At 57.3% G+C, this 27,859-nt stretch overlaps 1 protein-coding gene across 1 annotated transcript; it reads left to right on the top strand.

The window, feature by feature from the left end:
• Positions 1-27,605, top strand: sty (sprouty signaling antagonist; the record flags this gene model as incomplete). Its single annotated transcript, XM_033482940.2, has 2 exons — positions 1-328; positions 22,798-27,605. Coding segments are annotated over 2 exons (2,391 nt in total), but the record flags the coding sequence as incomplete, so codon positions are not given.
• Between the last annotated feature and the right edge of the window lie 254 nt (positions 27,606-27,859).

The raw sequence follows: 27,859 nt of genomic DNA, 5'->3' as shown, positions 1-27,859 counted from the left end.
GGAAGTGCCGAAAGTGTGGATACCTTGGACTACGAGCTGCCCCCGGTGGTGCCCCCGCGGCGCCCGCCCTGGCCGTCGAACAGCTCGAGCAGCACCGCCTCGAGGTACAGCGGCCAGCAGCGCATCGCCAACAGCAACACCACCACAACCACCACCGCCACCACGTCCTCGCTGACAGCGACGGCGGCTACGACGACTACCACGTCGACGACGCTTAGACCGGCGTTCCGAGGCTCAACGACCTCCTCGTCTGCGCGAGTGTCGCCGCAGCCGCCACCCTTGACGCCGCCCCAGTATCCTGCGCCTCCACGGCCCCCTAGTCGAAACGGTGAGTACACATATTTATTTATTCGTTGTTCCTTCGAACGAGTTATAAGCATTGTTCGCCGAGGACCGAGCAAAGTCGCGTTCTCCGCGCGACGGTTCCTCGTCTTCCCTGCCGCGTAGTCGGGGAACCGTAGCCGCCGAAAGGGCGGCGCTCCACTTATCCGCAGGAAAGCGCTTCCGGATACGCGTACCCGTGCGCTGCTCGCTCTCTTATCGAAACTACCGCCAAGTGGCACTTCGCTTGCGCGAACACAGCCGGCGATCGGTCCGAACGTCGCAGACTCGATCCCATTCATAAAGCCTCCGGTTCAGCTGTGTATACACGGACGCATCGCCGCGACGGCGGACGTTCCGCCGCGAGAGCGAACTCTCCTTATCTTTCTCGACGGTTTCAAATTATTCTTCCAACTCTCGTATGCGAACGCGTAAAATCTGTCGAACCGTTGTTAGACAAATCTCGCGTTCTTCGATCGTCGCTTCGCGCGCGGTGAAAGAAAAAGAGTAAAATTCCGTTGAACGTTAGGAAATCCGCTCGCGAGCCAACCGTTTCCTATTATACCACCGGTCTTCCAGTTTCTCGTGAATCGATGCTCGCGTATAGCTGCTTCCGGTTTCTCCCCATTGTCTCGGCTGGAATCTAATACGCGCGCAGACCAGTCGGGGGCAAGGCGCGTACAAAAGGTTTCACGGCTTCGAGGGTTGCACGGTACACGGTGGTGTGCCCATGGGACACGGGACATGGGACACGGGACATCGGAGGCTGCGGCCGGTTCCCTCCGTTGCACGCGCGTTCGTTTCGGAAACGGCCGGTTAACCGAAAGGAAAGCGTATTTAACCCTCGTTTAATCGACGCCGGACGGACTCGTTCGCGGGCCTCTCGGAAGGGAAACGCGATCGAGGATCCACGGAGCGTGACTCGTCGCGTGGATTGAGTCACACTACGCTTTCATAGAGCTGCGAGCTGGCACGGGCCGACGAGTAGTGAATGAAATTTACCGGTGTAGAAAGTTGCGCGCGAGAAAGTCGCCCCCGGACACGGTCGCCACCTTTCCGCTCGTGACGGCTCGGCCCGCTCCGCTCCGCTCCGCTCTGCTCCGAGCCGCGCGCGGCACGGCGGACGCGGACGCCAACGCCGACGTGGTCGTCGAGCGTGTAGCCGCGTTTTCTTTCCACCTCGGATCCTCGGGGTCGGCCTCTCTCTTCTGTTTCTCTCTCTCTCTCTCTCTCTCTCTCTCTCTCTCTCGTCCGTCTCTCTCCACTCTCGCAGAAACGCAGCAACGCAGAACGCAGCTCGCAATCGGCGAGGGGAACGGCGACCTCGTAGGCGGGCCCGTCCATAGTTTCGCGGAAAGTATTCGCCTTGTTCCGACTGCTTATGAATGCGCCTGGGTGTGAATGGTATTCCGAGGGAGCACTCCGCTCCGCTCGAGTCGAGCCGAGTCGACTAGTTTTGCTCGCGCGAATAACATCATCGATTCCCTATCGCCGCGCGATCCCGGTTTCCACGTTTCTCAGCCCGGTAATGCCGAGGTTGAAATCGCGCGGCGCGCACACACCGCGCCGCGATAATGCTCGCTCGTGACATTCAGAGTTTCTAGGAAACGAGGAAAATGAAGCGAGATCGTTTTCGAAATCAACGAAAGCCAGATGTCGCATCGAAGTCGGCTCTCGAGCTACCTTTTGTCTTGTCCGCGGTAAATCTTGGATCGACTTTCGATCGGCCTTCTCTCCGTCTTTTCAATTATCGTTCGAAATCTGTTCCTTCTTTCTTCGCACCGTATTATTACCCGGCTCTTTTGTTTCCTATCTGTTTCACAATTTTTTTTACTCTTTATCTCTCGTCTTCCGCACAATAAAGCGTCCGTTCCCGTCGATCTCGATGAAAATCTAATCGACCGATCGCTCCGAAGTCGTCGTTCTAGTTCTAATAATCGCTTCGGAGCCTGCTTATCTTGGAGCGAACCAAAACAATGGAGCCGCGTCCGTGAAAAGTGCCTGGGTCCCATTTCGCGTAACAGAGGGATCCGGAAACTGGTTCGCGGTTTCGCCGTGCAACGCGTAACGAGCGATCGGTGATCGGCGATCGGACGATCTAAAAATGTTGGCGAATCGCGGCGACGCGGTGCGCGACAGGCGGTGTGTCGCCGCTCGAAAATTTCCATACGGCGCGGCGGCGATCGAATCGGTCCCATCGCTGGTCTCTCGGTCTCCTCTCTCTTCGAGCGGAGTACAGGCCGCGTACGGGCGCATGCGCTCGCGCGCTCGCACGAGCATTCGAATGCCTCACCAACACGAACGCGTCATTCGCTCCGACGGCAATAGGAATGAATGCCAATCGCGGGTCTCGCGTACCTGCAGACTTTGCCTCCGCCGTTCTCTCCCGACTCGCTCTCGACTCTGTCTCGGTCTCGGTCTCGGAATCGCGTACGTACGGACTAGGCCGATTCGATTTACGCTCGAGACACGGCGAGAAAGAAAGAGAGAGAGAGAGAGAGAGAGAGAGAGAGAGAGAATAATCGGTGTGACTCGCGACCTCGCCGAGTAGCCTGTTTCCACGAAATCCGATGAGCACGCAAGCGCGCGCGCGCGCGTGCCCGCTGACGCGTATCCCGATGAATCGGGGGACCTTTGCCGATACTATCTCGACAAACTCGGAATCGCTTACTCAGAGTACCGAGAATCGAGATCCACAGCCCGTCACCTGGATATCCGATCGGATAGCTGGATAGCCGATTAGATAGTCACCGATATCGAGCGCGGTCGACGCGGCTACGCGAACCGAATCGGAAACCTACGCGTACCTTGCCGCGACTCGAACAGCGTCGAGGAATCGTGGCAGCGAGAAATCGAGAAGACGAACAGAGCCGTTCGTTCGTTCGTTCGTTGGCACAAGCGAGCCGCAGAATCCTCCGACGCGGCGCGACATTCTCTTCTAAGCGGAGTAAGGAGTGCTCGAACGCGTCTGCGTTCGCGTATCGTGACACAGATACACGCACGCGAGTCAGGGTCGGTCTGGCATGAATGAAGCCATGATTTCCACGCATGGCGCATAGGTAGGTGAGTCGAACGTCGACGTTCCGTTGCTCGCAGCGCGGCTCGTCGATCGGGAAAGATCGAACGCGCAGACTGCTCGCCCTCCGATCGCTTCGTCGCTTTCGTGCTCCGCGCGGAGAAATCGCGGCGTCGAGATTGATCGCGACTGGAAATTGATTTAACTTTATCATCGTTGCGAGTCCACGGGTCGGGGCATGGCTGAGATAAGCGAATCGGCGGAAAATTGAACGGAACGGTAAGAGAAGTGTGCGCGAAAGAGAGAGAGAGAGAGAGAGAGAGAGAGTGGACGGATCGAATCGTTGCGGTGGTATAGCAGGAAGTTTAATACGATCGTTAAGTAGGTTGCGGACAATTAAAACCGACGGAGCCGTTAGACACTCGAACTTTTTTCCCCCTTTGGTGTTTCTCAATGGTTGAAGCAATCGCGATAGCGATTTCGCTATCAACGGTTCACGGAGCCTTGGAATCAGCGATACCGAAAGCTGTCCGACCCGATTGCATCTCGATCGAGCGCCGATCGATAAGTCTCTCATTCAGCTAGTGCAGCGGTCTCGCGCGGCTATCAATGAAGACCGGTAAGCGTTATCACACCTGTTGTATTCGTAAATCGTTGGTTCGACTGGCTCGGTTCTCCGCACCCGGAGCTCGGTGTGCAGTAACGTCTCCCTGACCGACGCTCGGATTCTGCAGAAAAATGGACAATTTGGGATACTTGTCGACGATTCGTGACTATAAAAATGAACCGGATCTCCCTAAATTGTCCATTTTTCTGGACGATCTGTGCGTCGATTAGAGAGACGTTACTGTACTCGGCGCTCCGCAGCGGTTTCGCAAACGCGCGAGACCGATCTGGGCGCGTCGTCGGAGGCTCGTATCGATTCGTCTCTCTCTCTCTCTCTCTCTCGTTCTCTCCGAAGTTCCCTTTTATCGGCCTCGGTGCTCCGCGACACCCACGCACTCCGCGTGACGCAACTTTTCATCTGAACTTGGGAATTGACCTACGTTTCGCGATTCCAGCCGACACGTAGAAGCGAATCGTTGTTAACCCGGATGAAATCGTTTGTTCCTCGATCAATTTTTCCGTCTCGATGTCCGGCCAAATGTTACGGCTTCCGTGACTGGAAACGTTCGACGACGGTGTGAGGCAATATCGGCGGCCAACGTTCAGCGTTCGCTCCGTTTTGTTATTCTGTTTGCGCGCGTCATTTCCTGCAAAGGGACGGGAGCGAAGCCGATGACGTAAAAGGCAACGAGGAACGTGATTTTCCGATATATCCTCGGAGAGCTGAATAATTCGAGCCGCGTCCGAGATACGCGACAATGCGATATTCATTATATTTCGTCGATGGTACGAACCGAGAAGTACCGCGATCGCCGCGGCGAGACATTTTACGAGAAACTAGCTTCGCTCCGTGCCGTGTCAGGATTCGAGCGACGCCCTATGGAATCCCGTCGGGGGATAAGGTCCGACAACGCCGAGCAGGCTGTCTGTTTTGCTTTTGAATTCGATAACGATACGGGCCTCCGATAAACGTCGATACGAGATCCGTCGATACCGCGGCGATCGGATTTTCCTTCGAAATGGAAAATTGCTCGGATTCGGGCGCATCCCCGTGTCCGATTATCTTACCGAGAGACGGCCTGTGCTTTATAAATTAGATCCTCGAAGCAAGTAACCATCGATTGCTCGCGATCACGGGCAGCCAATGCGTTTCGAACGATCGGTCGCGTCCCCGTTGGCCGCCGGAAAATCGATCGTAGCGATAAATGAAAATCCGCGGCCTCCCATCGTCGAAATCGTCCGGTGGGAATTTTCTAGGTAGGCGTAACTCTTCTCTCGATGATAATACCGACGCGTTTATCTCGCGGACGAAGTGTATCGATGAGCGCAACGTGCCGCGGCTTCGCTTCTGTTTTTCAAACAGAGACCGGCCGCGGCCGGAGGAAAGAAGCGCACGATATCGCGTTATCGAATAAATATATTCGAGAGCATTCCCGAGGAAGATTACTACTCTCTCCGCGAGAGAAAGAAAGAGAATGGAAGTCGCGACGCGACGCTTTCTACGGACCGAACAGCCGATATTTACGTAATTTACGGGAACCCGCGAAAACGACGCCGCGAATTCGATAGCGCGCGGATTTCATTCACGAATCGAACGGGGGGCCTCTCTTGGTTCTCTTGCGCAAAGAGCTATCCGATTATCGACGGCTCTCGCCGCGCCTCGTCTTGCTGCACTCGGAACAACGCGCACCGTCGCCGACGCGCGACGTTCGGATCTCGACCGTTCGTGAAATTCCGCTCCGCGTTTGGTCACGTTCTACAATCTTTGAACCCAGGACGTCGGGGGATCGAAGGCGCGTTTTCGAGCGGCTCCTCGCCCGTTTCTTATGTAATGCCTCGCCTCGTCCCGTCTCGCCTCGCTTCTGCTCTCCTCTCCTCTCCTCTCCTCTCCTCTCCTCTCCTCTCCTCTCCTCTCCTCTCCTCTCCTCTCCTCTCTCCCTTCGCCGCTCTTCTGTTCGCCTCGCCCATGTGTGGTAACGCGTTGCGAATGCACGCGGATCGTCTTCGCGCGAGCACCCCGTGTCCTTGAGCGACATGTGCCCGGAATAATGAATCGAAGGAGTATGAGCAGAGTCGCGAAAGGAGTGGCCGACGCGCAACGCGGCGCAGCTCGGTGCAGCACACGGTGCAGCGCGCGCGGTGTTTCGCTCATCGCCCAGGCATTCCGATTGCGCATCGCTCGCGCATCCTTCTCCTCCTCGATCCGCGATCCTCGCTCTCCCGGCCACATCCTCGCAACTCTCCACAGAATTTCATTGCGGAACGCGTTCTTCCATTGACTTCGCGGAACTTACAAGTTCGAGATCTCGCCGTCTGTCTCGCGTTTCAACAGATCCATCGAGAATCTTCCGCGGAACATGGTTGTCGCGTACATTCTATTTTGCAACGCGATCGGCTTCCGGCGTTTCCTTGTAAAGATCGGAGAGCGAGAGAGAAAGAGAGAGAGAGAGAGAGAACACGGAAAGCAGACTGCGGATCGGCGGTACTTATGTTCGAGTTGGCTAACAGATATATTCGTAACACGGTAACGATCGCGAACGGCTCGAGCTCGTCGACCTATCCCGATGCGCTCCAGCCGCGTAATAAGGTCGCGATCGAATCTCTAATAAGGGACGCGACTCGATTGTCTTCTCGAGTTGATTTCACCGGACTCTCGAGCAGCCTGGCCGGACGCTGAATTCCCAAAAAGAGGCGAAGCGCGACGTAGCGCCGTCGATTCTCTTTCGGATCGCGCTTCGCCCGTTGAAATCCAACGAGATCGGGAACGTACACGGGAGCTCGGGTGGCAAGTGCTTTTGGATCCGGGTGTCCCGCGGAGATGTCTCCTCGGGTGCCAAGTCGCAGGCCGCGAGCACCCATGGATCCGGCCGTGGATTTCGGAATTTCGGATTTCGGGTTTCGGAATCGAACGAAGCGCTTCTCGAAGCAGAAGAATCGAATCGGTTCGAAACGCTTGGGTCGCGCCACCTCCCACACTCTTTCTCTCTGTCTCTTCTCCTCGGACACTCTCGCTCTTCGATTCTCTCTCTTTCTCTTTGTTCATAATACAAGAACACCGCCGCTACGCTATCTCGGTGTTTGCCAACCCCGTTATCTCTCGTTCCGTCCGTCTTTGATCTCCTCTCACGCTTTCCCGTGTCTCGCTGGTCCTCTATCTCTCTCTCTCTCTCTCGTTCTCTCCGTCGGTCTCGCTCGATCCCGGACGGATCGCGCGGCCCGCTCTCCTCTCCTCTCCTCTCCTCTCCGTCCACCCGTGCTCTCTTACCCTCCCCTGTTCGCTGTCGTTTCATCAACTCGCTCCTGCTCGGCTGCTGCCTTTTGCACAAGCACCGAACGCAATCTACGATCATCGTTATGTGCTGTCGCCGCGTCATATCCGGTCTGCTCGATCGCTCTTCGTTCCCCTCTCCTCCTCCTCCACCGCCTGCTTCCCCGCGTCCTTTCCTCTCTCGCTCGCGAGCAGAACAACCAGCTCGTAATCTTTTCGGTCTTGTTGCCGGCAAGCTGCTGCTGCTAGGCTTCTGCTATTCTGCTACCGCGGACCGATCTACGCGACAGCCCGCGCCCATTTTATTCCCCCGGTGTCTACCCTCTTCTCCAGAACCGTCTGAAAATCATCGCGATCGTCGGATCGATCGTTTTTGAAACGAGCAGAGGCCGTTCGTTTTGCTCCCGTTGCGCGATGCCGTCGGGCGTGGCTTCGTTTCAGCTATAGGCGTGTAACATCCGTTGCCGGCACAGCCATTGTGTCCAGCGTGTATCGGATGCGTTTCCGTCGATGTCTCTTTCTCGGAGGCATTTAAAAGCGAGTCTCGGCTCTCCGGAGCACGAAAGAATTTTTCCGCGGTGTCCGCGCGGTCTCGGTCAGTCTCTCTGACCCACATGCTTGGCCTAGGTTTCACCGAGAGCCGCTTATCTCGTCGACGGTTTTACGAATAGCTCCGATAAAGGGACGGCGATACATCGTTGAATCATTGTATCGTTGGATCGTGGAATCGAGGCGCGCGACCTCTGTCGAGCCGAGAAAGAGAGCCACGCGGCCGCGTACCCGCTCCGGTTTTCCGTTTGCTCTTCCGCCTACTTTTCTTTTCTCCCTCCGTCTCTCTTTTTCATTGTTTATTCCGTGTCTCTTGTGCGCGAGCGAGCACGTGGGCCATCGTTCGCACGCCCCGCGAAACTCGTCCCGTTTCGCGTGCCGCGCGGGGTTCATTGGCAAACTTTGGCGAACGTCGCGACGCTCTCGAGCGATCAAAGATATTCGGCCGCGCTCTCCGTTCTTCGACTTGTTTTCGGGAAGCGATGACGTTGCAGGAAACGTGTACTTAATCGAGACGTTCGCGAAAACAACTCGCGCGCGCCGAAGAAAAGATCGCGCCGTAAATCCTAATCGCGAGTCCAGGAAGTCGGGAATTTGGTTATCGTCGCAACACCGGAAACCGGCTCTTCGACTCGCGATTACGCCGGCCGATATCGCCTGCGTGGACAATTGCAAATAAGATCGATGAGTATTGCTTTCCGTTTAAAGTTCCGTAAACACCCGACGCAAGCGCGTCGTTTCGTAATCGGAATCGTTCGGAATGTTACCGGCGACGGTTTCGCCGCGTTTCCGAGTCGAACTCGATCGTTCTCGCGTTGTTCGAAATACCCGTCGATCACGACGTTTTTATTTGTTTATTCTTCCGCGGGAACGACCCGTCGATACGCGAGAAACGAATAAATTTCGAGACCGTGCGATGTCGGCTAAACGTTGGCGAATTTTTCCGATCGACCGGGAGTACGCTTGGCTCCGTTTCGGCTCCGTTTCGCGCCACGGCACGGCGGGAAGGCTTGGCGCGGTCGAAACTGAAACGCACGGAATACCTAGAGCTATCTATTCCGCCTCGTCTACTATTATTACTCCCGTGAAAATTCGTGGTCCCGAAATAGCTCTCGGATCCTCTTTCTCCGTGCGGCGGGTGATGCGGGACGCGAGACGAGGGAAGAGAGAGAAGAGAGAGGAGAGACGAGACTCGAGAGTCGAGAGAGAGTAGCGAGCAAAGAGGAGAGAGCGAGAGAGAGAGAGAGAGAGAGAGAAGAGGGACGCGAGACGCGGCGTGTCTCCGTTCCGATCCGCGGCTCGACCTGCTCCTACGCCTCCTCGACTGTTCTTTGACTTTTCCCTGGCCGTCCTTGAAGGGAAGGGAACGTTGACCCTCTCGACCGTCCATCTGCCCGTACGTCCGCTCGTCCATGCGTCCATGCGTCCATGCGGCCGTCCGAGCGAACGTGGTTTCATTCAGAATGCGACGCCAGCAAGATCGATGTCGAACGCTACTTTTTTTCTCTCCCCTCCCCGACGCCGACGACTCCGCTGGCTGCTCCCATACGCATAATGTCGCAACAATTACCTGTTGTACGCCCGTGCATGTACAGTAACGTCTGCCTAATCGACGCTCGGATCGGTCACGAGAATGGACAATTTCGGAAGAGCGGATACGATTGTTCGAGTCTTGCGGCTCGTTCTTATAATCGTCGACGATGGATAACTATAAAAACGAGTTTATATCAAGGTTATGTCAATCTTGGCGTCGATTAGGGTGACCATTACTGTATAGTCGATTCTTCCTTCTTTCGTCAAGAATTTTTCGAAATTCCGTGCTCGACTCGCGTCGCGTCGTCCGGTTCCCGGTTTCGAAGCGACAATTGTCAAAAATCGGCCGACCTAGAAGCGATATATCGGTTTTCGTCGGCTGCCCGATGGGTCCGTAAAGGGTTCGTCGGGTCAGACCCCGGGTCGGCATTCGACGACACGGCCGCGAAAAAGCCACGGTGGACGCCGGAGTGTGGGTCGGCCGTGCGTGGGCTTGTATTTATACGTACGCGCGAGCGAGAACACGTAAACTCGCGTACGTGACCGCGCATTTGATATCCGGATTTCTCTGGGCCCACGTTCGGATAATCAGCCAGCCGTTTTCAGCGCAAAATATTCAACGCGTCGCCTTGTATTTTTCGGACGAGCTCCGGAACGGCTTGCACACCCTCCTCCTCTGCCCCGTTATTAACAACCGTGCGCCTTTTCAGTCGTAATACCCTTCTTCCTCCCCCATCTTCTATACCGCTTCTTCGTCTTCTCCTTCCTTTTCCGTGGACGACTCTGCTGCCGGTAGTCCCTTCTTTTTATTCTCTCGGAGCCTCGATCCCCTCGAAGATTCCAAAACGCCGTCGCCGAACGCGTCGGCGATCTTGACCTCGGATATGAAATTCTTTCGCGTCGAAGTTCGATGAAATCGCCCGGAAAGTTGTAGATCGATCGAGAGATGGACTCTTTTAGGCGACTCGCGTGAATAAGCTCGCCGGGATCGTTGGATCGCTGGATCGGTCGACCGTATGCTCGCACGCACGCACAATCGGAATTCCTGGCCGGCGAATGATTTCACGTGACGCGAATGTGGTAACACCGGCTATAAATTTCCATTCCGCGAGCCGTGCAATTACGACTGAAATCGCTAACGAACTTTCCTCGGCGCGAGCGTGAAGCGTAAAAGCGCGACGTTCGCGACGTTCGCGACGACATCCGAGGGGAACCAACGGACACCGCGAACGCGCTCCGGACGGGCACGAGTGGGTGGTTGGAGTAACATTCCGGCCATATGGTGTCCACATTCCATTTCTCGTGCGCCGCGCTGCGCTCGAGAATACGCGCAACGCGTATTCCGACTCGCGAACACATTCGTTCGCCGAACGAAGCTTATTCGACGAGTCGAACCAATGCGAATCTTTCCAGCAGCGCCGGACACGCGAAAACCGTAGGCAAATTGCGATTGTAGGAGACGAAGCGGACGATGTACAAATTCCGCCGGCCGGAGAAGGCCGGTTTAGCAAATAAGTGATCGATTGTCCTCCGTAGGCGTTCTCGAGAGACAGAGCGAGAGAAAGAAAGAGAGAGAGAGGGAGAGAGAGACAGAGCGCCTCTGTGTGCGTGCGCGTTTGCGCGCCTGTAAGCGTACCTGTCCGGTTAATCACTGCCGTAAATCACGGAGGAGCCGGTCGCGCTTCTTTTCTTCTGGAACGATACCGATGCCTGTCCCGAATGATTTTATTGCGCCTTAAATTTGAAACCGATGCCGGATAAAGGTAATGGGCGCGAGGAGAGCCGGTGTTGCAGGTACGCGACGACCTAAGGCCCGAGGGAACAGGTAACGCAAGGTGGCTGCGAAACCTGCGGGGAACGGCGCGGGGGAGGACTAGGGCTCGCAGGGCTACCATTGTCTTCCCCCTCCCACCCAGCGAGTCCCTTTGTCAGGAAATGACTCGTTCCGGTGGGTTCCCCGAAATTTCTACGCTGTTGCCCGTCGCCGACGGCGAGCCCTCGTGTCATCGTAAACTGCCCGCTCCCGGTCTCTCTCTCTCTCTCTCTTCTTCTCTCTCTCTCTCTCTCTCTTCCTCCCTTTCTCTCTCTTCTTCCTCAAGGAAATCCGTCGCGACGCCGACCGACCGCCGACCGCCGACCGCCGACGCTCATAAAACTCGATTGTCTCATTCATGGGGATCGATGTCCAGGATCATTCAGCGATTCGGGGGAAACTCGACACCGGACAGTCGATGGTCGGTAGTCGTTCGCTGCCTGCCGAGACTCGAATCCTTCGAGCGACGGTAGCAAACGGGTCCTCGTCGTCCAAGAACGCTAGCCCGAGCGCCCAAAGTGTTCGTGTTCGGATTCGATACGTTTCAAATGTACGCTCAAAGATTTCGTGCTCTTTTGGAATTATTTTCTAATTATTTTCTGATCGCGAGCATCTCTCTCCGATGCTGGAATCTTTCGTCGACTTCAAAGTTTCCGATATATCCGTGGTTTCGTAAACGATCGATCGGTGGCCGTTTCCCATGGCGCAGTCTGGAAGCACCCATCCGGTTCTGGAATCGAACGGAACGTGCCTTCCAAGAATCGAGAAACGAAGCGGCGCGGCGCCCGAAACGCATTTCCACGAATCGGAGGAAACGAGAGTCTCGAGAGAGAACGCGTTTCACGGAAAACCGGAAACGTCGCGCGTGTCCGTCCGGCCTTCCGTCGACGCGAGCCGGCGCGGAATGGCGAGGCGAAGCGCGAGACCCTCGTATTTTCGGGCTGTTTCCTTTGGCAATCGATTTCGAGGCGTCTGTAACCAAACGCGAGGCAATCGTCCGGCCAATAAATCGTTCTCGGACCTGCGAAATTCGATTTCGCGTTCATCTCGACGCGCCGATCGACTCCGCTCTGCGAACCGACCGAACGACGCGCGTCCGGGAGAAGCTGCTCGCGTGTTTCGATCGGTTTCGTCGCCGCGTTTCGAGCGGCGAACAAACTCGAGGAAGAGCACACATCTGTCGCAACGTTTACGCCGCGTGGGGCGTGCTCGCGTCGTTCCCTGTCGCGAGCTCGACAAAAAGACGCAACATCCTGGAAAACGGCTACGCGCGAGCGTGCTTCTTCATTTCCTTATCGTATATCTCCGCTCGCGTTTTCGCCGCTTCTCGTTTCTGCGATCGCGCGCGCGCACGGTCCCGTTCGAGATCGTAAAATGGCGAAGACGCCGACGAGCGTTCGGACACACCTCGGCGATGAAGAAATTGCGAGTGCACCGCGATCGCGCGTTTAGTAACCTCCGGCCGATTTACATTTCTCTGTGGAAACGCGCGGAAAGTTGAGGAAAGAATCGCGAAAGAAAAAAAGAAACGCGCTCGGCGTTTCCAGCTCGGGACAATACTGTGTGAACGGGGTTGAGCGAAATACTGGAAAGAGTTCGCACCTTTTCCGAGCCGAGGAGAACCGCGTTTTCAGAGTCGCCCCGGGGAGAGGGAAGGGAGAATAAAGCTATTTCGTTCGGACGCGTACTTTTTCCGAGGAGAGGCGGAGAGGGTCGCGTTTTCCACGGCGAGCCGCGAGGCGCAGGGCAAGGGAAGGCGAGGAAAGGCAGGGCAGGACGAGGCAAGGGTCTCTCGTTCGCGGTAGAATATTACCTGGAAACGCGTCGCGACTCCCCCTCACGAATTACGATCACGGAGGCGCCTCGCCTCGCCTCCTCCCCCTCGTTCTTATCCGGTCTCGATCGGTTCGTTGCGAAACCCGCGGGACTTCGCCCGAAGGAATGCTCGCCGCGTCGTGAAAACCTTTGAAAACCCGAGAGAAAGCGATCCTCGGTTCGCGGAAACGGGGAACGATCTCAACAATGCCCGGCGCTCGCATCGACACGCCTCTGCGAGCGTGTTTGCCCGGTCGCCATTGTCAGCGAGCGATCGCAATCGTCGCGGAACTTCAAAACAAACGGGTTTCCAGTTTACAGTTTCCAATAGCTCCTCCACGCTTCGACTTCCACGGTGGTCGCCTCGCGAGTCGAGTTCGTCGTCGAATCATTTTTTTCGCGCGGTGTTTACCGACTTTGTCGCCAAATAGGTGTTCAGCGAACGGGGGGAGAGGGGGAGACAGCTTTGTGTTGCACCGAGCGACCATAGAGCAGACGCGTCGCCGTCGTCGTCGTCGTCGTCGTCTCGTAGTCGTCGTCGCGGCGCGACGTGGCACGGCACGCCTCGCCGCGCCGCGCCGCACTGCACCGGCTTAGAATCGCGCGATCTTGACACAGCGGGAACCAGAATTCTCATTAAAATAACTTGACGGAGCGCGGCCTCTAATTTTACCGGGCTCGCGTGCACGGGCTTCGTGACAGACACGGCACGCTAAAAGAAAAATATTTTGGACCGCTGTCAACTTCTCGCGGCGCAGCGCAGCGCGGTCGTAAACTTTTACCGTTTCGCTCCGGTCCGACGCGGAACGTAGCGCGAGGAGCCGCGAGAAGCCGCGAGCGAAACGGAACGGATCGCGGCCGAGCGAAGCGGGCCCGAATCGCGGACCGGCGGTGTTCCTCGATCGCGCGATCATTCCGCGATCGAGTTTCGACGGATGCGCGCGTTCCAGCACCCAGAGCCTCGGCCCCCGGCCGGGGCCGCAGTCTCGTTGCGAGTCGCGGCCGCAGCCCCGGAGCACCGACACCAGCCGTCTCTCGCTCTCCTCGACTCGAGGAATCGGAAACGCTCGAAATAAACTGGCCGCTTTGACGTTCGCTGACTCGACGCGCCATTCGTTCTCGCGACCGTGTCAACCGTTCCCGAATCCATTAACGCGCTAGGGAACTGCAACCGGATCGATCCGCGCTTCTTCTCCCACCGGCGATCGACGCGATCTAAGCGATCTACGCGAATCGTGCTCTCCGCGAAGTTCCGAAGAATCCGACCAACAGGTATAAATAACGAATGTACCTATGCACGTAGATGGAACGGCGCGGCGCATCGAAAAATGCACCTTCTTCTTGCCCGAAGGGGCGCGAGAACGGCTCGACGTCTCGGCCGCGGATCGGAATTTATTTTATATAGAAATTTCTTAGCGCACAGATGTTTGCTCGGAGGAGAGCCAAGCCCTCGTCAAAGTTTACTTGGCTGTTCTCGGTTCTCGGTTCTCCGTTCTCGGTTCTCGGTTCTCGCTCGCCCGCTTCGCTCAACGTTCCTGCGCGGTTGTCTTTCCACGCTTTCAGTAGCGTATCCTGCGAATCGTAGAACCCTGTTCCCCGTCCGTCCTGTGCGCACCGCGTCGACACCGATTTACATCGAACGGGGAGCGATTCTGGTTGGTATCTCGGCGATTAGATTCGAGGCGGACGCGATCCTCGCGGCGAGGACGCGCGCTCCAATTTCTGAGCTCGCGAACCTCCGATCGAACGAACGGTGATTCGACGACCGTTTTCTAGACCGGAAGTCGGACTCGGCCGCAACCGGGAGCGACCGAGTCGACGACGGCGGTCGTAATATTCCACGATGTTCGCGGACACCGACGCGGCGGAGAAGATACGTATCGCGGCTCGATGCTCGAAAGAAGCGATACCGCCGTTTATCCGCGCTGTTTAGTTTTCGCCTGGCGGGACCATCGCGTTCCGGAAGCGCGGCATTACGCGATCAGGATCTCCGTTGACACACGAGCGGGGACCCCGCGAGCCCGACGACCCCGGGAGAATCGCCACGCGGTCAGATAACGTTGCCAGAGCCCCGCCGGTTCCCTTCGCCGGCCGAATCGACGGCGATCCTACGTATTTCAACGTTAAAAGATCGCTGAAAAAATCAGCAGAGATCCGTCGCGTTCGCGGGTTCCAAATTTCGATTTCGCGAGGGGTTCGAAATCGAAGAGTCGTCGAGAGACCAGCGGTTGCTATTGCTACGCTCCTGGCGTATGTGTGTCGGTGGTTGGGGGGAAGGAGGGTGGCACGAGCGAGTGGGAGCGACGTGGCTAGTTGCGCGACTAAGTGAACGAACCAGAACGAGAAGGAAACAGAGCGAGAGAGCAGAACGTAGGTTGGAGAAGGACGTCGTCGTAGGGAAAGAGGCGAGGCGAGTCGCGGCGAGTTGCTCGCAACCGGCTAAAGAGAGAGAGAGAGAGAGAGAGAGAACGAGAGAGAGGGGGGGGAGCTTGCGATGTCTCCTTTTGGCGTGTGAAACAGATAAAGAGGGAGAGAGAGAGAGAGAGAACGCGGCAAAGGCCGACAGAGACGGATAGAAAGTAGCCGGGCAGAGAGAGAGGAGCTGAATGAACGTACGTACGCGGCAGAGGGAGAAAGAGACGCAACGACGACGACGACGGTGAACGCGGCAGGTACGAGATAGAGGGGAGACGGAGGATCGAATGAATGAACGGTGCACGACGAGGATAGAATTAATGAGTGGGATAAATATAGAAGCGTGTAACGCGGCAGAACGAGACGGCCCATCCCTTCCTCTCGTTTCGTTTCGTTTCGTTTTTCTATCTGCAGTCTCTCTTCTCTGTTCCTCTCTCTCTCTCTCTCTCTCATTCTCCCCGTCTCTCTTTCCCTCTCGCCCTGCTGCGTCCGTCGCTGGCCAAGAGACTCGACACGACTCGACTCGAGTCGAGTCGAGTCGACTAGCCGACTCTGTTCGCGATCGAACGCGACTGCTCGGCTAGGTAGGTTGGTAGGTAGGTAGGTAGGTAGCAAACGAAATGGAACGAAAGGACTCGTCGTACTACGGTCTACGCTTGCGCGTAAATGCAGTGAATTCTCCCCAATCGACGCCCGGATTTCGCGCAAAAATGGGTAATTTGGAGATACGATTGTTCGAGCCTCGCTGTACTCGCTTTTACAGTCGTCGACGATCGGTAATCGTAAAAACCAGCTGCACGAATAATCGTATCTCCTCTTCCCAAATTGTCAACCTCTATTGGAACCACGGGGCGGCAACGGGTCTCGTTGAAATTCCTCCGCTTCTCTCGTATCGTAATCGAATCGAGGCGATCGGCCATCCCAAGAGTTTCCCGGACCGAGCAGCGATCGCGTCGCGTAGGAAGTCGACGGACGGAACGCGCGATTACGGAATCGCGAGTCGCCTTTTACCGAGACCCACGGAACGTTCTCACCGGAGATCGGCGACGTAGCTCGCGGACCGCGGAGAAAATAGAGAGAGCAAGAGAACGGAAGTCCGAGACCGAGAGAACAAGGGAGAGACGTCGCGTCGAGGCGCTCGTTCCGCTCGGTTCGGTGTTTTTAAACGGTAACGCGCGCGCGCGACTTTCGCGGATTTTCCTTCCGTGCTAGAAACTCGACGGCGGAACAGTGAAATCAGCTGTGAACCGCTTTCGGATTCGTCGCAACGATTCTCGTACAGACCTCCGAATCGCGCGTCGACTCGCGACAAAGTACGCCGTTTCGACGCGCAGCTTTCTCTGCCAACCGAACCCGTTTGTTCCCCGATGCTTCGATCGCCGACGGAACTCCGCGAACGAAGTAAGTCGACTCAGGTCGAAGCACGACCTAATCGTCGAGCGTGAAAGGCGAACGGCGCGCGCTTCGTTGAATGAGAAACGTTGAATGACTGACAGCGTGTCCGATCCGGACAAACTGGAATCGACCTTCGAATCGCGGCGTTAATCGATCGGCCCAATAACGCGTTCCAACCAACGAAACTGGCCACGCTTCGGTATCGATATCGGTATCGGCGTCGACGCCGCGTGGGCGTGGACGACGGCGATCGATCGAATGATCGCATCGCCGGCGCGACGCGAGCCGATTAATTAACGAGTCTCTCGAACGATTCCCGAGGCTCCGGAATGATATCGCTATTAAACGGTAACGGTACTACCCCGTTCATTCTTCTATTTATCGTCCGCCGCGGCGAACGATCCTGCCAGCGGAAACGAGTCTCGAGCGCTTCCTTCGGCCCGTTTTCGACGGGCCAGTTCCGCAAAGAACAGCCTTTGTTGCTCGCAAAACGAGCTCCTATCGATCTCCGACCTATTTTCCCGCGGGGACTCGCTGTCGCATTGATCGGACGCAACGATCGCGTTCGTTTCCGGCCGAGTTTTCCGTCGGTCGCGGTCTCTCGGCGACTCGGCATTTACCGCTCGGCAGCGCGGAATCGGCGCGAAAAATCGATCGGCGACGCGCGGATCGGTTTTGGAACGGGAACTTGCCGGCGTGCGATCGTTCGGCTTTCGACGGTAGAGGTCTAGTCGTGCGGAGATAGACGGATGGGCGGATTAAGGAGGGAGGCGGGGGCGGCGGGAGGACGATGGAGATAAACGCGAAAAGATAGAAAAGACAGAAAGGATAGAAGAAAGACGGGGAACGAGACCGCGAGGTCTCCAGCGAGACGTCCTCGGAACGTCACTGTCGCCGCGACGACGCCGCCGGTGGTGTACACGGTGTGACGACATAGGTAATGTTTTCATTCAATCTAAAGCTTCAATGATAGCTTCCGCCCATTCATAAAAAGCTTCGTGTTGCGAACGAGTCGTTGGCCACGATATCGCCAGATGGCATACCGTGCACGGAACTCGAACTCGACCGGCCCTCGGTTCCTCTCTCTCTCTCTCTCTCTTTTTCTCTCTCTCTCTCTCTCTCTCTCTCTCGTCTCTCGTCTCCCTGCCCTCTCCATCGGTCTCCGTCCCTCCCCGTTGGTTTCTGCGGTTCTCCCGACTCTCTCGGTTCTCTCGATCTCGAGCTCGAGCTCGACTCGACTCTCTCGGTGTCGCGTACACATCGAAATCCACGTAAGCGCGCGGACGCGCGCACGCACACCAGTTTTTCTCCTCTCGACCCCTCGCCCGACCGTCGCCATTCATGGCTTCCTTCCCACCTTCTCTCTTCCTGCTTTCCCCGCCCTCCCCCACCGTTTCGTCCTACTGGCTCTCGGTTCTGGTCTCTCTCCTCTCTCTCTCTCCCTCTCTCTTTCGTCTCTCTCGTCTCTCTCGTCTCTCGGTTCTGGGTTCTCGGCTCTCGACTCTCGCTCGACTCCGAGTTCTCGGCTCTCGGCTCTCGGCGCTCGGTCGTTCCCTTTTCGTCCCCTCGGTCTCGCGTGCGCCCCCCGATCCCCTCGGCCCCCGGCCGCCAGCCCCCTCGCGCAATTAATGGCTGCCCCCACCCCGCGGCCCGGTTACGCTCGCGGCCAATCGTCGCCGGTCTCGTCGGCCCCACTATTCGCCGACGATTCCGCACCTCGTCTCGGTGACGGCGACGGCGAGCTCGTTGTCAGTCGTTCGCCAGCAGTCGTCGCGTGTCTCTCGGTCTCTTTGACGTGTCTCGCCGACATCAGTCAACCCGGCCCGGCCCGAACCTCGAGACACGTCCATTCATCGTTGGCCGCGTGTTGCGCGCGCGCGCGCTCGCGCTCACGCTCACGCTTCCGTTGCTCTTTCGTTGTCGTCGTCGTCGTTCTCGTTCTCGACGTCATTGCCATTGTCGTTGTCGCTGTCGTTGTCAACTGGCTTGCTTCGTGGTCGATCTCTCTCTCTCTCTCTTTCTCTCTCTCTCTCTCTCTCTCTCTCTCTCTGTCTTTTTCTATCTCTCTCGCTTCCTCTGTTTCTCTTTCCCTCTGTTGCTCCGTGAATCGAGGCTGATCGGGCGATGAGACTACCGGCACTCTATTCTCAGAGATCGCTCCCCGCCCACCGGTGAAGTTGGAACGCGTCGCTGGAGGGGAAGTCCCGTTGTCGGAGGCAGCGAGACGCACGATATCCGCCGGAAGTTACGGACGCGCCGAGAGATGCGTGTAACGGCCTCGAGCGGACGTCCCGTCGGACTCGTCTGTGTCATCGGTGTCGTCTGACGGTGCGTGCGACGCTTCCCGCACTCTGCGGCTCGTTGTGTTTCGTCTCGTCTCGCCTCGTCTTGGCTCGATTCATCTCGTTTCGTTTCGTTTCGTTTCGTGCTGTGTCGTGTCGACGCCTGTGCGAATTTACCGGAGAGCAGAGAGAGAAAGAGAGAGAGAGAGAGAGGGAGGATATCGTCCTGTCCCGATTCTCCGGAAACATTAGCGGACGGGAAATGAGCACGGGAGCGGGAGGACGCGACCGATGAGAACCACGCTGGCTAGCTCTCCCGTCCCTTTGGATCTGGAGGAAGCTCCCGGATAGACGTCCGTTCGCGACGACGGCTCTCGAAATTGTACGTCGACGTGTACCGGTGGTGCGCGATTCTCCCGAAACACCGGAGACGCCCCCGAGATCGGCAACCTCGGCTCCGGCTCTGGTCCCGACCTTGGACCTCGACGAGCCTGTCTTCTTTTCTGGATTTTCGCTGGTCCCATGAATTTTCAGTAAGTTCACGTTCCTCGATCACCCTTCCGAAAAATTCTACTAGCTATTTCACCGTAGATCGGTCGGTACGTTTGCTCCGTCGAAATTCGACGGTGGCTCGCGCAGACCGCGTTGGCCGGAAGCAGAAGAAATTCTGCACCGGACGAACCAGCGCTCGTGTTCCATCCTGCTCGACTTTCGAATCTCGGCGCCGAGAACATTTCTCGGGACGAATGCCGGCGGTGCAGGCCCGGTTGTTTCATTAGCGAAGCCCTCGAACGGTATAACAAATCGCACCGAAAGAAAGAGAATGGAACGAATCGTCCGCGACGAGGTTCGATCGTTTCCTGTCCTACGCGCAGCACACGCTGCGAGCGCAGACGAGACTCGCGAGCCGGCGATAAGCTTCGAAAGATTACGCATCGAGTCCGAGAGCAGGCGGTTGTAATTGTAACGAGGATGTTACTCGCGAGACGTATCTGCGTTAGATTTCGTTCCGCAGAACTGGACCGGCGAGATAACGCGTTCGCGCGCGCTGCGATTTCGGCATTTAAATCGCAAAGTCCGCGTGCCAAAGCGAAGCGACTCGACGCTCGAAAAACGGCGGATCTCCTCTCGACGATCCAGAGGCTCCGGCTCCGGAGTTTGGAGGATCTCGGGTTCCTGGAAAGCGTGAACGGTGTTATCGCTGGTTCGCCGGACAACGCGCGATCCGATGGAAACGTGTCGCGGCGAGGAAGCACGTCCGGTCTTATCGCGAGCATTTCCGTCGCGAATAGAAGCCTATCTGTACCGGAACGTTGCTGAAAAATTCCGAAGAATTCGTCGAGTCGGATCGGCCGCGGAAAGGTCGACGAACTCGTCGATACGAACGCCGCTTTTCGGCCGATCGATTCGGCTGCCCTCGAATCGCGAACGCGGTTTCGTCGCGACTCGGCGGATCGCGGCTTATCGATGAGAAATAAATTGTTTCGTGTCCGCGATCGAGCCGTCGCGGAAAACAATAAGCGAGCGCGCTCCCCTCGTTATCGTTCGAAGCGCGACGAGACAATCGGGAACGCTGAACGAACGCGGAACGTGACCGCGCGCTCGAAATATTGGACGATGACGGTACATCGCGTCGCGAAGACGTGACTAGGCGCGTGGACATTGCCGAACCGATCGCGTCCTGTCACAATTACGCGATCAGCAAATTTCCTCGAGCTGCTCTCTTCCACAGGCCGATCCGCAACTCGGTCGATCGCTTCGACTTCGACGTCGACGATTCGGCCTCCGCGAAGAATTGGCGACAGACCCCGCTGGCATTGTCGTCGAAAAGCTGAGGCAACGCATTGTTCCTTGAACGTTGGCCAGTCTTCTCGATCCTCTAGAAACGAATTGTCTAGAAACGAGCAACGTTACGGTGCGCAAAGAATCCAGGGTGCTGTCCCCAAGGGCGTCGAGAGGCGAGCGACTAGAAAGAAGGGCCCGTTAGGGCGGCGCGTTGCGAGCCCGGAGCGCCTCTGGTTCGGCCGATTCGCTCTCCTAGCCGAGAGGCTTTCCGAGGCGAAGGCGAAACCGCGCTGCAAGGCCAAGCATGCGCGCGCGATCTTTTCTCGGAACGCTGCACCGTTGCACGAATGCCTTGGCTACCGTGACAAAACGATTTGTTCGCGCCTGCGAGGAACTTCCTTTCACCTCGGTCTTGTTTTCAATGAAAATTCGCTCGCCTCGTCGCCCTCCGATACGTTCCTCTCGTTTCCTCCTCTTCCGAAGATCGCGTCCTCCGGATGCGAGCCTCGGCCGAGTCCCGAAGAGAGCCCGCCGAGAAACCGTGGACGTCTCTTTGCGAACTCGTCGCGATCCTCTTCGAGAGGGCCATTAGCGCGAGCGGGTACAAAGCCTCTGTATATCGGAGCAACGAGGAAATCGGCACCCCGAGGAGGGGAGTAGGAGATTCGGCGATGGTGTACACCGGCTGCCCAAGCTCGCGAAACGTTCCCCTTATCTCCGCTCGGCCGTATACGGCCGCTAAAAGCTCTCTGACCTATGGCAGTCGGTCGCCGATAGGCCGCGCATTCCTTCCCCTCTGAATGGGCCGCCTGTTGCCCGTTTCCTCTCGAACGCGAGCGTTGGGTGCTCGCTGCTCGCGGCTCGCGGCTCGCGGCTCGCACGTGCTCGAGGCGCGCGAGTGCTCGCCGCGATCGAACGCGATGCGATTTTCTTTTTCGACCGATGTCGCGCGTCGCTCTCTGTCCATCGATCGTTTCTACGGAGATTACTCGCACGGCTCGAAACGGAACCGGGTAAATTGGCGGGTCTCGCTTCCTAAAGGGGGAAGATCGAATAGCAGAGCACAGGAAGTTAATGTATTCGTTTTCGCAAGCGTCGGGGCGCCGCTCCGCTCGGCTCCGGCATCGTCGCACGATCCTGGTACCTACACAGCGGATGCGTGTAGGACGGCCGCGATCGGTCCTTCGCGTTGTCGTTGGTTTCTTCCAGTTCCGTAGGCACCCGGAGAGTGGGTCGAGAGTGCCGGTGTCGAACGGATTACCAGGCAGATTTAATGTCACCGGGCGCGCGCGCTCGCGATGTCGCCTATTCCCCCCGCCTCTGTCCGCTGCTGTCGAAACGTGGCCCAGGTTACGAAGAACGGTTGTCAGGACCGAGACACCCTTTTGCCCTTAGAGAAGAACGGATAGACTTTACCAATCGTTGGGCCGAGAATGAAAATTGTGTGTGTTGCTCGCGATAAGGATGGACGAGGGTTGAACTTTTTTCCTAGAAGGACACCTCGAAAGAGAAAGAATCCGTCGAGGCAGCGCCGATAGGCGGAGAGGACGCGATTGGTCGAACAAAACGCTGCTCGGTTCTTCCAGAACTGTGGGCGCTCCGAGTGGGCCGGTGACCACTGAATCAAGAAACTGCGGTGCGCGGCCCACTCGCGTCGCGCTAGCGCGAACGCTCGAGCTCGCGCTCGCACTCGCGCCCACGTACTCTCGGACCGAACCTACCTCGAAGCCACGTAGGTAGGTAGGTAGCCAGCCGCGTATTAGGCATCGTTCGTGGCTCGGGAAGGTGTGATCCGAATATCGTTGTCGCAGAGAGAGAGAGAGAAAGAGAGAGAGCTCCTCCGAAATGGTACACCCGGAGCACCGCTGACGTCGCGACCCGAACACGGCCTCCCCCCCCCCGTCCCCCTGCTCGTAGAAATCTAAGCGTAGCCATAATTAACGAATGTTTGTCGGAAGGCGGTAGGAAAGATTATTAAAGGACGAATTACCGTTTTCAGGTGGGGATGAAGCGCGTGTCGCGAGGGCGAGAGGAAGCGGACGCGGAGCATTACCGAACACCATCCTCGCTAATGGAACGCCCTTGTCGAGAGTGCCACCACCTCGCGCGGGCTGGGCAGTGCGAATCAACGAGGCGACACTCACTACCCCAACTCAGTCAACAACGAATCATCGTCAACAGCAGCAGCAGCAGCAGCATACTCCAGATACATCGAGAGCCGTCGAACAATGGGCTAGCGAGCGGGCATCGTCGTCGTCGGCTTTGTCGGTTCGCGGTCCCACGTCACCATCGTCACCATCCTCGTCAGCAGCAAGAAGAGCGGGGGCAGGATCGACCGGTAGAGTGTTCTCGTCGTCGAGTCGAATCGGCGGAGCATCGACGACAGCAGCATCATCGGGAGGAGCTAGAGCCGAAGGAGAACGAGGAGGAGGAGGAGGTAGGAGAGGAGAAGGAACGTCGGGTGGGCTCGCCGCCGGCGTCCATTTTCCGAATCATTGGCAAGAGGAGGAAGAGCTGGAGGCGAAGAAGAAGGAGGAGCACCGGAACCGTCTCGTGGACGCAGCGGCTTGCTATCAAGCCGAGAATCTTGGGCTGAGATCCGGTCGGCCGATGTCGCAGAACAATGCGATACCGCCGCTCTCGCGGCCACCCTCCTCGCAAGCGAACGCGATCAACCCTGGAAACGGTCTCGACGGCCACCACGCGACAACCACCGACGCCGCCGCCAACAACAATGCCGACGACGGGGACGCGCACGCGTCCTCCGGACGAACGGTTCACCAGATCGTCCAGTCGGTTCGCGTGCACGATCACAATCGGCCGTTTCCGCCGCCCCGATTGCCACCGACCGCCACGGGCAACGTTTCCTCGCCGAACGTCCTCCCGTCGTCGAATCCCAGACTGGCGGTGACCGCGCCGCTGAGTCCGTTGTCGAGCACCTTCCGGAACAGACCTAGAAACGCGGATGCGTCCAACGAGACGCCGACCGCGACGACGACGACGACGACGGCGGCGGCGGCGACGATATCGACGACGACGGCGACGACGACGGCGACGACGACCACGGCGACGACAACCACCGGTCCGAGATCGGGGGCTCTGTTGTCGAGCAGCGCGAACGATACACCGCCGAGGAGTCCGATCGGCGAGGTGAGCTTGACCGTGCCGCGACCGGACGGCGAGAGGACCATCAACGAGTACGTCGAGGCGCCGTTCAAGCACTGTTGCCTGAACCAAGAGCGGCGTCGGCTCGACGACGAGAAACGGCTGGCCACCGCGGACTGTCCGAAGATCGAGAGGAGGCAGCAACGGCAGAAGGGCCTCGCCGGGTCCGACGGCCTGGTGGCCGGCACCCATCATCGGCTGCAGTCGATCAGGAACCTGCAAGCGTTTCGCGGCGGATCGAACGCGGGGTCGGGCGCGAACGCGGCCACGGGCGCGTCCACCGCGACCACGGGCCCGGTCGGCATCAACGCCGTGACCAAGCAGCCGGTCTCGTTCACCAAAGAGCCGGCGAACAGCCTCGCCTCGAGGACCTACGACCCCGCCGGCCTCTCGATCATGTGCAATTTCTGCGGCAGGTGCCGGTGCGAATCCTGCCGCGAGCCGCCCCCGTTGCCCAGCAAGTGGTTGTGCGACAACAAGTGCTTCTGTTCCGCGGACACTATCCTCGACTACGCGTCCTGCCTCTGCTGCGTGAAGGGACTGTTCTATCACTGCGTGGACGGCAGCGGCCCGGGCGGAATCGACGGCGAGGCGGCCGGCGGGTGCGCCGACGAGCCGTGCTCCTGCACCGGCAACAAGAAGCTTTCCAGGTGGGCCTGCCTCGGCGCCCTCACCCTCCTGATGCCCTGTCTGCTCTGCTACTGGCCGTTCAAGGGCTGCGTCGCCCTCTGCGAGCTCTGCTACGCTCGGCACGCCGCGCAGGGGTGCAGGTGCAACCCGAGCACGATGGGCAACAACGCGGCCGGCCAAGGCAGGCATCATCCGATCGCCAACGAGATCGGGGACTCGAGGGACCCGGAGAAGAGGTTGCTCGACCCGGTAACACCGGAACTCTAGGACTTTTTCTCTAGACTTCTAGTCTCGTCAGGACTCTGACTTTTTCTCGGCAGAGAGGGAGATCGTTGAGGTAGAAAGGGGAGCGGGAGATGAAGCGAGAAAGAGAGAGTGAGAGAGAGAGGGGGGCGCGCGAGAAGGGAGCAAAGTGAATCGCATCAAGTACAAGCAGTTGCATTTAAGTCGAGAAACGATTATATTATGTACACGTTGGAGCAAAAGTCGGACGGGATGCGTTTCCCGGCGTCCGGCTCTGTCGCGAGTGTTTTCATTATTTATTATTCTCTTCCATGAGAATGGAAACGAGAAAATGAGAGAGAGAGAGAGAGAGAGAGCGTGTGTGAACGTGAGCGTGCTTGCGTGCGTGATCGAGTATGCGTTTCCGAGAGAAATAGAGCGACGAGCGAGAGTGGGAGACCGCGAAGCATAGGGGGCGAAACAGGTCGAAAGAGGGTAATGGGAGAGAGACGGTACGACAGAGGGAACCGGAGAGATTGGAGAGAGGGGTAGCAGAGCGGGCGAGAAAGAGGTTGACGAAAGGTACGCGAGCGTCCGTATTACGCAGAGACATACCACTTATGTATAGATAGGTCTGTACACGATTAAATATATAAATAGTACGCGCACACACGGAGAGAACTAGCAAGTCTGCGAGCGAGTGGGAGAACACGAGTAACAGAGAGGGGAAAACGGTAAATAGGAGAAACGCTAAAGTATATTAAATCGGAGCGAGCGAACGCGTACGCGTACCAGTACGTGTAAACGCGTCTACGTGTGTGCATGTGCGTGGATGCGCCGGGTGAATCTATGTTCGCGTATGTGTGTGGCGTACGGCGTGTCCGCGTTATTGTCGCCCATCGCGTCCCTCGTGAATGAGCGCCGCGAGAAGAAAACAGGAGAGGAAGAACCTCCGCCATTTTCTAGAGCAAACCCAACGCGACGCGACGCGACGCGACGACGAGAACGTCGTTGCGTCGGCTCTCTTTCCTCGAGATCGATCGACGACCAATTAATTTATTCGCTTGCGCAGCGCGTCAGGTGCCTTATCACGATCAGAAAGACATGTCGGAATCGCGAGATGAAGACACTGTGAGAGAGAGAGAGAGAGAGAATGAGAGAGAGAGAGAGAGCGCGCTCGCGTTTCGCGTCGGGTTTCCGTCAGATCTTTTCTTCCTCTTCCGGTTTGCTTCGAGCGATCGCGAGCAAACGATTATGGTTGGAGCACGTGCCCGCGTTCGGCAAGCGGGGAACATCCCCTCCCCCCGTTTACCGAAGGCGCGGCAATGTCGAAAAACGTGCGCGATGCCGACCGCAACGCGAACACCCTGTATACGCGTAGATCTATAGACATGTACATTGTATATTACATTTGTATAAAGAGGAAACTTTTCTACGGTTAATTTATTCATGGCTGCATCGCCGAGTAAAATAGAATATTCGCATGTAGCGTATGGGCGAGGATGTTTGATCGAGCAGCAGGAACAGGACGGCGAGCAGGAGAGGTCGGTGATGAATGCGAGGGTTGATAGAGAGAGAGAGAGAGAGAGAGAGAGAGAGAGAGAGAAAGAGTGCGAGGGAGGAGTATTCGAAGAATCATTCGATTTGTCTGACGGTCCGATAGCAGAGACCCGCGCGCGTCAATCGACAACCGGGGAAAGAGGAACAAACGAAAGTGCGAGAGGACGAGAGAGCGACAGAGAGAGAGAAGATAGAACACGCGAGCAGAGGAAGTCGTTACGGCGAGGGCGAGGGGGAGAAGAGGATGCTCTGAAAAGAAGCATTGTCCGCGTTTCCGAGCGTTTTCCTCCGGTCTCGATCCACGGAATACGCGTGCACACGCTTTCGCGAGCTGCTGCCGCGCGCGTATCGGTAGCACCGCGACGCAACAGAATGACTGAGGAGGAGAGCGAAAGAGAGAGAGAGAGAGAGAGAGAGAGAGAGAGAGATCCAGATAACGAGCGTCGATGAGAGTCGTCTCCCTGCGGCAAGAATGAACACGGGGGTGTTGCGTGTGTACGCGCGCGGTTGGTTACGCGAGCGAACGGCCGTCGAAGACTGAGAGAAACGCGGACACACGGAGAAGAGGGACCCTGACGAGGAGAGGACCGCGAGGACATCGAAACACCTTAACACATCCGAACGTCGAAACATCCGAGACGACGCGACACGGGCCCGTCCGAATCCGGCGACGAAGCTCTGGTGCCGCGCGTTCGCTCGAAACCGCCGCGACGACGCGCCCTGCGGGACCGTGAGCGGAACTTTGGAGCTAAATAGAAGTTAGCTTTCGACGATGTTTCTCTGCCATACGACGCCAAAGCTCTGTTCACAGACTCGCCGCATCGCTAACGCGTAGTCCCCGCCCGATCTTCGCGGACTCGTCTCGGGAAAGGAGATCCAACACGATCGATTCGAGGCGAGTCGAGGAGTTCGAAGCCGTGTGTGCGCCCACTGGGCGCTCGTCGCAGGGTCGCCCTTCGGACTTTGCTCGTCGGCCTCTACCCTCGAGGGAGACTCGGAGAAGCGGGCGAAAACTATACATTTCTCGGGAGCACGACGCGTTTCCTGTGGACGCGCAGCATCGAGCCGCGTTCCTACTTCCGCAACGCGAATCCGTTCGACTCGATGATAGGGCGAATGTAAATAGTATATCCCGTGAATGGTGCGGGGTAAGAAGTAATTCTGGTCAAACATCTTGGATTATATATGCTGTACAGAGAAATGTTTCAAATAAAATGTTATTTCCTTGTAGACGCGGAGAATCTTGCACGGCGTTCCATTGATCCTCGAACGGAGCGCGGTGGGCGACGTTCGCACGAAATTCACCCGGACAAAGGTTACTTTCCCTCGTCGGCGCCGCGATCGTCCGTCTTTTCGCAGCGTCTTCGATAGCATTCCGATTAGCATACCTCTACGATACGGTAATGTCTCTCTTACCGACGCTCGGATTCTCCACTAAAATGGATAATTTGGGAAGAGGAGACACGATTGTTCGAGCCTCGCGG

The sequence above is a fragment of the Megalopta genalis genome, chromosome 5 (assembly GCF_051020955.1).
Source record: "Megalopta genalis isolate 19385.01 chromosome 5, iyMegGena1_principal, whole genome shotgun sequence".
Classification (NCBI taxonomy): Eukaryota; Metazoa; Arthropoda; class Insecta; order Hymenoptera; family Halictidae; genus Megalopta; species Megalopta genalis.
This window is presented reverse-complemented; position numbering and strand designations above follow the sequence as displayed.